Source organism: Nerophis ophidion, linkage group LG19, assembly GCF_033978795.1.
Source record: "Nerophis ophidion isolate RoL-2023_Sa linkage group LG19, RoL_Noph_v1.0, whole genome shotgun sequence".
NCBI lineage: Eukaryota > Metazoa > Chordata > Actinopteri > Syngnathiformes > Syngnathidae > Nerophis > Nerophis ophidion.
The window spans coordinates 22,296,074-22,308,282 of record NC_084629.1 but is presented as its reverse complement, the minus strand read 5'-3'; the positions used below and the strand labels follow the sequence as shown (position 1 = coordinate 22,308,282).

The 12,209-nt window shown below is 37.3% G+C and overlaps 1 protein-coding gene across 1 annotated transcript; it reads right to left on the bottom strand.

Annotated features, from left to right (window-relative positions):
- Positions 1 to 10,283: 10,283 nt before the first annotated feature.
- LOC133537769 (zona pellucida-like domain-containing protein 1) lies at positions 10,284 to 11,457 on the bottom strand. The gene has a single exon (XM_061878853.1). The coding sequence runs from the start codon at positions 11,442 to 11,444 to the stop codon at positions 10,284 to 10,286; it is 1,161 nt and encodes a 386-aa protein (XP_061734837.1). The 5' UTR covers positions 11,445 to 11,457.
- Positions 11,458 to 12,209: the final 752 nt, after the last annotated feature.

The following is a 12,209-nucleotide window of genomic DNA, read 5'->3' as shown; positions in this document are numbered from 1 at the left end:
CATAAGTGTGTAGGCTACTACACGAAGACACACTAATACATGATACATAGTAATAAACAAGTATAAAAGATACACACTAATACATAAGTGTGTACACTACTACACAAAGACAAACACTAATACATGATACATAGTGTATCTTTTATACTTGTTTATTACTATGTATCATGTATTAGTGTTCATCTTTGTGTAGTAGTGTACACACTTATGTATTAGTGTGTGTCTTTTATACTTGTTTATTACTAATACATAAGTGTGTACGCTACTAGACAAATACACACACTAATACATGATACATAGTAATAAACAAGTATAAAAGATACACACTAAGTGTGTACACTACTACACAAAGACACACACTAATACATGATACATATTAATAAACAAGTATAAAAGATACACACGAGTACATAAGTGTGTACACTAATACACAAAGACACACACTAATACATGATACATAGTGATACACGTGTATAAAAGATACACACGAGTACATAAGTGTGTACGCTACTACACAGAGACACACACTAATACATGATACGTAGTAATAAACAAGTATAAAAGATACACACTAGAACATAAGTGTGTACATTACTACCCAAAGACACACACTAATACATGATACATAGTAATAAACAAGTATAAAAGATACACACGAGTACATGAGTGTGTACACTAATACACAAAGACACACTAATACATGACACATAGTGATACACGTGTATAAAAGATACGCACAAGTACATAAGTGTGTACGCTACTACACAAAGACACACTAATACATGACACATAATAATAAACAAATATAAAAGATACACACGAGTACATAAGTGTGTACACTAATGCACAAAGACACAGACTAATACATAGTGATAAAGAATACACTATAGTACATACAAATACAAACGTGTGTACACTGATACACGAAGACACACACACTGAACCAAAATGATACACGTGTATAAAAAATACACACTAATCCATAAGTGTGTACACTAATACACAAAGACACTCAAGGATACATTATACATAGTGATACACGTGTATAAAAGATACACACTAATACACAAAGACACAAACTGATACATAGGGATACACATGTATAAAAGATACACACTAATACATACATGCGTACACTAATACACAAAGACACAAACTGATACATAGGGATACACATGTATAAAATATACACACTAAGTGCGTACACTAATACACAAAGACACACACTGATACAAAGTGATACACGTGTATAAAAGATACCCACTAATACCTAAGTGTGTACACTAATACACAAAGACCCACACACTGAAACACTGTGATACATGTGTATAAAAAATACACACTAATACATAAGTGTGTACACTAATACACAAGAACACTCACTGATACATAATACATAGTGATACATGTGTATAAAAGATACACACTAATACTTAAGTGTGTACACTGATACACAAAGACACGAACTGATACATAGTGGCACGTGTGTATAAAAAATACACACTAATACATAAGTGTGTACACTAATACACAAAAACACTCACTGATACATAATACATAGTGGTACGTGTGTATAATAGATACACACTAATACTTAAGTGTGTACACTAATACACAAGAACACTCACTGATACATAATACATAGTGGTACGTGTGTATAATAGATACACACTAATACTTAAGTGTGTACACTAATACACAAAGACACAAACTGATACATAGTGATACACATGTATAAAATATAGTCACTAATAAATAATTGTGTACACTAATACACAAAGACACACACTGATACATAGTGATACACATGTATAAAATAAACTCACTAATACATAAGTGTGTACACTAATACACAAAGACACAAACTGATACATAGGGATACACATGTATAAAATATACACACTAAGTGCGTACACTAATACACAAGGACACACACTGATACAAAGTGATACACGTGTATAAAAGATACCCACTAATACCTAAGTGTGTACACTAATACACAAAGACCCACACACTGAAACACTGTGATACATGTGTATAAAAAATACACACTAATACATAAGTGTGTACACTAATACACAAGAACACTCACTGATACATAATACATAGTGATACATGTGTATAAAAGATACACACTAATACTTAAGTGTGTACACTGATACACAAAGACACGAACTGATACATAGTGGCACGTGTGTATAAAAAATACACACTAATACATAAGTGTGTACACTAATACACAAAAACACTCACTGATACATAATACATAGTGGTACGTGTGTATAATAGATACACACTAATACTTAAGTGTGTACACTAATACACAAAGACACAAACTGATACATAGTGATACACATGTATAAAATATAGTCACTAATAAATAATTGTGTACACTAATACACAAAGACACACACTGATACATAGTGATACACATGTATAAAATAAACTCACTAATACATAAGTGTGTACACTAATACACAAGGACACAAACTGATACATAGTGATACACATGTATAAAATATACACACTAATAAATAAGTGTGTACACTAATACACAAAGACACACACTGATACAAAGTGATACACGTGTATAAAAGATACACACCACTATATAAGTGTGCACACTAATACACAAAGACACTCACTGATACATAATACATAGTGATACACATGTATAAAAGATACACACTAATACATAAGTGCCTACACTGATACACAAACACACTCACTGATACATAATACATAGTGATACACGTGTATAAAAGATACACACTAATACTTAAGTGTGTACACTGATACACAAAGACACAAACTGATACATAGGGATACACATGTATAAAATATACACACTAATACATAAGTGTGTACACTAATTCACAAAGACACACACTGATACAAAGTGATACTCGTGTATAAAAGATACACACCACTATATAAGTGTGCACACTAATACACAAAGACACACACTGATACAAAGTGATACTCGTGTATAAAAGATACACACCACTATATAAGTGTGCACACTAATACACAAAGACACACACTGCTGCATAGTAACACAGTTGTATAAAAGATAGGCACTAATAACTTTATGATAAATATACAATAACCAACACTTACACACTTGACACCACCTGATGATGTCACTTCCAGTATTTATTTCACAGCTGAAGCGGTGATGACACGCAACATTTCACCTGTCAGCCCTCAACATCATGTTAGCATTACATGCGCCGCTTCGTGTGTGTGTGTGTGTGTGTGTGTGTGTGTGTGTGTGTGTGTGTGTGTGTGTGTGTGTGTGTGTGTGTGTGTGTGTGTGTCTTCCCAGCATACGTACATCATGCTGACTGAGAAGCAGATCATCCATCTTCTGTTGCTCTTTTCTGTCTTTTATGATTCCTCCCAAATATTTGTGCTTCTTACAAGCAGCTTGTGTTTCACACACAGCATGTGCAGCCTGGACCCCCACTCACTACACCACCTAGCAGAGGTGGGTAGTAACGCGCTACATTTACTCCGTTACATTTACTTGAGTAACTTTTGGGATAAATTGTACTTCTACGATTAGTTTTTATGCAACATACTTTTAATTTTACTTGAGTATATTTATAGAGAAGAAACACTACTTTTACTCCGCTCCATTCATCTACATTCAGCTCGCTACTCGCTACTTTTTTTTATCGATCTGTTAATGTTTGTTTTGGGTTGTCACTGACCTTCAAAGTAGGATACGCATGCCTGCGTTTCACCAATCACATGCAGTCACTAGTGACGTTGGACCAATCAAACAGAGCCACGTGGTCACATGACCCGACTTAAACAAGTTCAAAAACGTATCGGGGTGTTACCATTTAGTGGTCAATTGTACGGAATATGTACTGTACTGTGCAATCTACTCATAAAAGTTTCAATCAATCAATCAAAAGTGTAAAGGAAAAAAGACACTTTTTATTTCAACCGTACTTCCCGTCAAAAGCCTAAAGACTGATCGCCCAGTTCCTGTCTTCACAATAAAAGTGCCGCTCTATCGCGCCTGCGCTAACAAAATAAGAGTCTCCGAAAGCCAGCGCAAACAAGCTAGCAAGCTACGGAGTTTGCCGCCAATGTATTTCTTGTAAAGTGTATAAAAACGAATATGGAAGCTGGACAAATAAGATGCCAAAAATCAACGACTTTCATGTGGTATTAGACGGAACAGAGGAACTTTTTTTCTCCTCCATTTGAAAACGTGGACGTTATTAGCAATGCTGTCTGATTCCAATCAATACAAGTCATCAGAATCAGGTAATACACCAACTTATATTCTTGTCTGCATAAAAGATAGGAATCTGTGTTAAACATGCATGTATATTCATTAAAACACCTTTCACATGTGAACAAAAACGGCAGAATAAATATAAATTATATACTGTATATATATATATATATATATATATATATATATATATATATATATATATATATGTGTGTGTGTGTGTATGTATATGTATATATGAGGTAGATCACCTGGACTTGGTCATTTATTAAGTAATTGATAAACGTTGAAAAACTTATTGGGGTGTTACCATTTAGTGGTCAATTGTACGGAATATGTACTGTACTGTGCAATCTACTAATACAAGTTTCAATCAATCAATCAATCAATGCCTAGTGAGGCTATGGTGCAGTTAAGTAATTGTGGCTCAATGTGCCTTTTTTTTATTTTTATGTACTATTATTTAATATATATCATTGTTTTAGTTGCTTAAGAGATATTCCTGGCTCTGAATTTGCTCATTGCTATTTTTATATTTTTGTACATTATTTGTTGCCGTAATCATTAAACAATCAGGTTACTCATCAGATACTCAGTACTTGAGTAGTTTTTTCACAACATACTTTTTACTTTTACTCAGGTAAATATTTGGGTGACTACTCCTTACTTTTACTTGAGTAATACATCTCTAAAGTAACAGTACTCTTACTTGAGTACAATTTCTGGCTACTCTGCCCACCTATGCCACCTAGTGCCTGCACACAGAGTGGAGGACATACACTACCTACAGCACGCACAACATGGAGCATAGACAATGTAGAAACTAGAGAACATAGACCCTATGTTCTCTAGTTTTCCTACATTATCTAAACTCTATGTTCTCTAGTTTTCCTACATTATCTAAACTCTATGTTCTCTAGTTTTCCTACATTATCTGAACCCTATGTTCTCTAGTTTTCTTACATTATCTAAACTCTATGTTCTCTAGTTTCTACATTGTCTATACCCTATGTTCTCCATTTTCTACATTGTCTATGCTCTATGTCATAGTATGTCAGAGTACGGACCATGTAGAAAATGGAGAACATAGAGTATAGACAATGTATAAACTAGAGAAGATAGAGCATAGTCAATGTAGAAAATTGAGAATAGAGCAAAGACAATGTAGAAACTAGAGAACATAGGGCATAGAAATATAGCAAATGGAGAACATAGAGCATAGACAATGTAGAAAATGGAGTACTCACAGCATATACAATGTAGAAAATGGAGCACATAGGGTAGGGGTAGGGAACCTATGGCTCTAGGGCCAGATGTGGCTCTTTTGATGACTGCATCTGGCTCTCAAATACATCTGAGCTGACATTACTTAACACGATTAGTAATGAATAATTCCGCCAGTAATCGGTGTTAAAAATAACGTTTAACATCTAAAACATTCTTATGCATTTTAATCCATCCATCCGTTTTCAACCGCACCTGTTCAATAAGTCACATAAATGGTAAGAAGTCCATCCATCTATTCTCTACCGCTTGTCCTTTTTGGGGTCGCGGGGGTTGCTGGAGCCTATCTCAGCTGCATTTGGGCAGAAGGCGGCGTCCACCCTGGACAAGTCGCCACCTCATCACAGGGCCAACACAGATAGACAGACGACATTCACACCCACATTTACACACTAGGGCCAATTTAGTGTTGCCAAAGAAGTATTTTATTTATTATTGGTTAGCTTCAGAATAAAAATGATATAAAATATAAGACTTATACTCAAAAAATGTAGGTCTTACTTTAAAAATGCATGCATTTAGTTGTATTCAGAGTTAAAACATATGATACAGCTGTCACGGTAATACACTTTAAAAAATGTGGCTTTCATGGCTCTCTCAGCCAAAAAGGTTCCCGACCTCTGACATAGAGCATAGGCAATGTAGAAAATAGAGAACAGAGGATTGATTGATTGATTGATTGATTGATTGATTGATTGATTGATAGATAGATACTTTTATTAGTAGATTGCAGAGTTCAGTACATATTCCGTACAATTGACCACTAAATGCTAACACCCGAATAAGTTTTTCAACGTTAATGTCAAAACTAGAAAAAAGTTGGTTGGTTGAAAAAAAGAGACAAAGAAACAAAATACAGCACTATGTCATCAGTTTCTGATTTATTAAATTGTATAACAGTAAAAAATATTGGTCATTTGTAGTGGTCTTTCTTGAACTATTTGGAAAACAAAGATATAAAAATAACTAAAAACTTGTTGAAAAATAAACAAGTGATTCAATTATAAATAAAGATTTCTACACATAGAATTAATCATCAACTTAAAGAGCCCTCTTTGGGGATTGTAATAGAGATCCATCTGGATTCATGAACTTGATTCTAAACATTTCTTCACAAAAAAATAAATATTTAACATCAATATTTATGGAACATGTCCACAAAAAATCTAACTGTCAACACTGAATATTGCATTGTTGCATTTCTTTTCACAGTTTATTAACTTACATTCATAAATTGTTGAAGTATTATTCAATAAATATATTTTTAAAGGATTTTTTAATTGTTGCTATTTTAAGAATATCTAAAAAATATCTCACGTACCCTTTCGCATATCTTCAAGTACACCCAGGAGTACGCGGACCCCCATTTGAGAACCACTGACCTAGAGAACATAGGGGATATACAATGTAGAAAATGGAGAACACAGAGCACAGGCAATGTAGAAACTAGATAACATAGAGCATAGACAATGTAGAAAAAGGAGAAGATAGACTATGTATGTAGAAAAAGAGAACGTAGAGCATAGACAATTTAGAAAAAAGAAAAATAGAGCATAAACAATGTAGAAAATGCAGTAAATTGAATAAATAAAACAAAATATATACATATAATAAAACATAAATATGAAAAAATATTACATACAAATAAAATAAAAAAAGGTTCTATTCCACTGTCACTTACAAAATTAACTTAAATAGGAGAAGGAAAAAAAAGAATAAATTATTCCTCCTACTGAGACTGAGTATGATCTCCAAAATAAAAGCACAGGCTTCAACAATGTTTGCATGCGTGAAAATGACGATCTTTGATTTAGGATTGCTGGACATGTTTGGAATGTTTTTATGGACTTCATAAAAGTCTGAAAGCATGAAATGAAATCAGTCGTGCACCACACTTTCATTCCTGGCCCGAAGCCCCCCGCCGAGAGGAACTCGACACCTGGTGGGAGCGTCACGCGGGCGTCACGTCCACGGCGAATCCTTCAGGCCAACAAGCGGGAATTGTGCGAGTGGCAAGAAGCGAGCGCCGTTCTTCATTCGCCGGAATCCGGCAATGACAGGCCGCTCCCCGCGGGCCAATAAACACGCAGCGCTCACTCAGCACGTTGCGCTCGCTGACAAGGGAGGCTTTTATTTGCTGCAGGAAGTCCATAACGTGCACGTCCTGCCTGCAAAGTGGAGCCTGACAACTCTGCTCGACTGCGTGCAAGCGTTAAAAGAAGTTCAGCACGGTTAAAAAAGATACAACGCTCAGTTGGAACTTTACGATAAGTAACAAAGACAGTAAAAGTACCACTTGACTCGTTTTTTTACTACGTTAATAATTGTTACTCAGGCGTAAAAAGATGTTCAGTTCAGTTAAAAACGATATGACACTCAGTTGGAACTTTACGATAAATAAAAACGGTAAAAGTACGACTTCACTCGTTTTTTTAACGTTATCGATTGTTACTCAGGCATAAAAAGAAGTTCGGTACAGTTAAAAACGACATGACGCTCAATTGGAACTTCACGGTATTTAACAAAGAAGGTAAAAATATGACATTATTCGTTTTTTTAATGTTAATAATTGTTACTCAGGCCTAAAAACATGTTCAAATAAAGACAGTTAAAGTACGACCTTACTCGTTTTTTAACAACCTTAATAATTGTTACTAAAGGGGTAAAAAGATGCTAAGCACGGAAGTCAAAACAATACAACACTCAGTTGGAACTTTGCGATAAATAACAAAGACAGTAAAAGTATGACTTTACTCGTTTTTTTACTACGTTAATAATTGTTACTCAGGCGTAAAAAGATGTTCAGTACGGTTAAAAATGATACGACACTCAGTTGGAACTTAACAATAAATAAAGACGGTAGAAGTACGACTTCACTCGTTTTTCAACGTTAGCAATTGTTACTCGGGCATAAAAAGAAGTTCTGTACAGTTAAAAATAATTCAACGCTCAATTGGAACTTTACGATATTTAACAAAGAAGGTAAATGTACGACTTTACTCGTTTTTTTTACCACTTTAATGATTGTTACTCAGGCGTAAAAAGATGTTCAGTTCGGTTAAAAACGATACGACGCCCGGTTGGAACTTTACGATATTTAACAAAGACGGTAAAAGTACGACTTGACTTGTTTTTTACTATGTTAATAATTGTTACTCAGGCGTAAAAAGGAGATCTTTACAGTTAAAAATGATACGACACTCAGTTGGAACTTTACGATGAAATAAAAAGACAGCTAAAGTACGACTTTAATAGTTTTCAACAACTTTAATAATTGTTACTCACGCGTAATCTTATCCTTTCGGTAATGACCCAAAGCTCATGACCATAGGTGAGGATAGGAACGTGGATCGACCGGTAAATTGAGAGCTTTGCCTTCCGGCTCAGTTCCTTCTTCACCACAACGGATCGGTACAACGTCCGCATTATTTAATTATTTATTTATTTTATTTATTTATTTGTTTATTTTCAACACAATATTTTACATAAGAAAATTAGACACAAACTCTTTAAAGAAAATCTGCTAAACATTTTTTACCTATTACAATAGCATTTTATTTCAAAACAATAATAATGAAATTAAAAAGTAAGTAAGTAAAATGAATTACAAGATTAGATTCATCATATAGTTTAACTTTTTTTTTAAGTATTTCATTTTCATACATTTGATTGCAGTATTGCACTAATTGAAAGAAAAACAATACAAAAAACACACAAACTCAAAGATATTATTATATGAAATAATTTTACTCAAAAAAAATGTATTAGATACATCATATCTGCTCTACATGTTCAAGCTTTATATAAAAAAATAAATAAATGAATAAATAAATTAAAAAATAAATAAAAAAGAGAAAAAAAATAAAATAAATATACTGTATATGTATATATTCATATATATTTATTTTATCTTTTTAATCTTTTTTTAATTTATTTTTTTCATAAATGTATGTATTTATTCCCATTTCCAGTATTATCCGACACTATTTATTAATTAATTTTCTGATTATGAGGGACTTTTGTTTACAATTTCAGTAGCTTTTTTTCTACATTGACTTGGACATTAGCATCTGGACTCGGCCACATGAGTCACAAAAAAAAAAAAAAAAAATAAATTTAAATGTACCCCGCCTTCCGCCCGATTGTAGCTGAGATAGGCGCCAGCGCCCCCCGCGACCCCGGAAGGGAATAAGCGGTAGAAAATGGATGGATGGAAAAACAAACACCCTCGTGGCTAGATGTCGGTATTTCACTAGTGTCCCAGTGAAGACTCAGTAGTTTGCGCGTAGATTATGTTGACTGTGGTCTTCACAGAAGCAATGAATGTTATATGAAAATAATCAGTCATATTTGGACCCCGGGTCCTCGAGTTGATTCTTGTAAATTGCGACAGTAAGTACTTATACTTAAAAAAGCGGAGAACTGTAGTAGTAGTCACAAGTTTTATTGTGGAGATGAAGCAAATGAAGAAGACATGTCGGTTTTTTAGATGGTTTATTAAGTGCAGACAAAGTTTGTTAGTCAACAGAATAAATTACACGTAATACTTTGGGAGCTACTTTGACTTCACTTTCAAAACTTCCCCCAACCCCCGGACATTCCACGTAAAAAACGGTCTTCTAGAATCAAAGCTTCTGAAGTGCGGACATGCATGACAAACCTCGAACTCGACTCCTAAAGCTACGCTGACGAAGGATAAAAGAGTCGAGTCGTCCAAACGGGCGAGCGCCGGAAACTGGTCCGGTTAGTTCCTGAGCCTCTTGTAGAAGACGGCGGCGGCACACAGGGCCACGGCGCAAACAAAAGCGAGGACGCCGACTGCAACGCTGAGCCCGACGGCGGACCGGTCTTTGTCGCTGTCGACCAGGGGCTCCTCTTTGGACTCGCTGGTCTCGGTTTTGGTGATGAGCTTCTTAGAGGTGATGGTGTACGGCTCAGTCACACCGTCCGGCGTGGCCTCCACCGTCTCCCTCTTGCGGCGCTTGTTGCACTGCTTGAAGATGCTGCAGGTGCTGCTCTCGCACAGGCGGGTGATGCAGTGCAGGAAGTAGGTGGACACCGTCTCGTTCTGCTGCTCGATGAAGCGGAAAGCCGGGAAGTGGAAGCGGGCGCTCTGGCTGTCGCCGTTCTCGATCATAGTGGTGAATTGGTCCTTGGAGCACGGCACGAAGAGGTTGAAGGAGCTGGAGTTGGACGGCAGCGCCGAGATGGAGGCGTAGCAGCGGTCCAGCAGGACGTGGTACTGCCCGGTCAGGTTGACGGCTTTCACCTCCACGTACACGTTGGTCCGCAGCTCCAGGCCGAGACTGGGTATGACCAATGGCTGGAGGTAGTCAGGGTCGCTGAAGAGCTTCATGTTCAAGGTGCTGATGAAGCTGCCGTTGTTGTCTTTCACGGCGACGGAGGACGCCGACACGTCGATCTGGGTGTTGTTGACCAGGTATTCTAAGGGGTACGCGCAGGAGTAGAAGTACTTCAGCTCCGCGTTGTACGTGATGGTGCCGGTGGTGGGGTCGATGGAGCGGATCACGCCGCTGATGTTCACTGTCTGGATGTTGGAAAAGTCTGAGAAGACGCCGGTGCCGGCGGAGCTGGTGGTCAGGAAGGTGCTCCCGCAGGCGTGCGTCGAGTTGAGGGGGAATTCGAAGCGAGCCACGGGGGGCCACACGCTTTCGTCAAGCGTGGCCCGACAGTTTGAGTCCATCATGTGGTTGAGGATCAGCAGGGTCTCGTTGTAGCCCGTGTAGATGACCGGGCAAACCTGGACGGCCAGGCTGATCGAGGACGTGCCGCACTGCACCGAGATGTCAGTCATCTGAGGTCTCCTGGCGTCCGCGCCGCAGTCGCTCAGCTTCAGCGGATGACTACTCGCTATCATGGAGAGGACGATTAAAAGGATCTTCATCTTCGTGGCCGGACGTGGTGAAGACTTGGACTGCGACAGGGAGGCAAGACTCGGATGAAATTGTCGAACTCACGTTTGGGGATCTTTATAGGCAAGGCGGTCTCCTGGGATTGGACCAAAAACAAGGTCAAAGCATTTTGTTAGCTTTGGGTGACGCGGCACAGCTTCAGCACAGACCACAGCCTCAGGCCACGACCTGAAATACGAAGCATTCGGGCTGCCTTCAAATACACGTTCTTTTGTCAGCCCGCTTCAAGATTTGGTTTCCGTCCTCTCATCGGCTTGGATTCTGGATCCCGGCGCACAATGTGGATCTTCTGTTTCCTATGACCCACTTACAGCGGCAATGACCTACTCAGCAACTGAGACTCTGCTGTACGACATAAACAATAACAACGATTAATGGTTTGGTGAAAAAGCTTTGATTTATAATCCGTTGCTTCGATTAATCGTTTGGTCAACGTGACTAATAAAAATGGACGACATTTCGAACTTTAAATACGCAGACCTAGTTTCTAACGTAGTTAAAAGTGCAATTTCAGGAATAATAATGTGCATCTATAAAAAAAAAAACGGATGAAGGTTCTGACAAGCAGAAAAAGGCGTTATAAAGTTTACACCCCCACCCCCTCACCCCAGCCCCCGATTAATTATGTAATCGGACAAAGTAATCGATTGATTACTGGACTACGAAAATATACAAAACCAACATATTTCGTGGTTCAACTTGATTCTGATTCTAGGGGGCACGATTCGATTCAGAAG

Excerpts from the sequence above, each read along its gene's own strand:
- LOC133537769 (XM_061878853.1), bottom strand. The coding sequence starts at position 11,444 with ATGAAGATCCTTTTAATCGTCCTCTCCATGATAGCGAGTAGTCATCCG.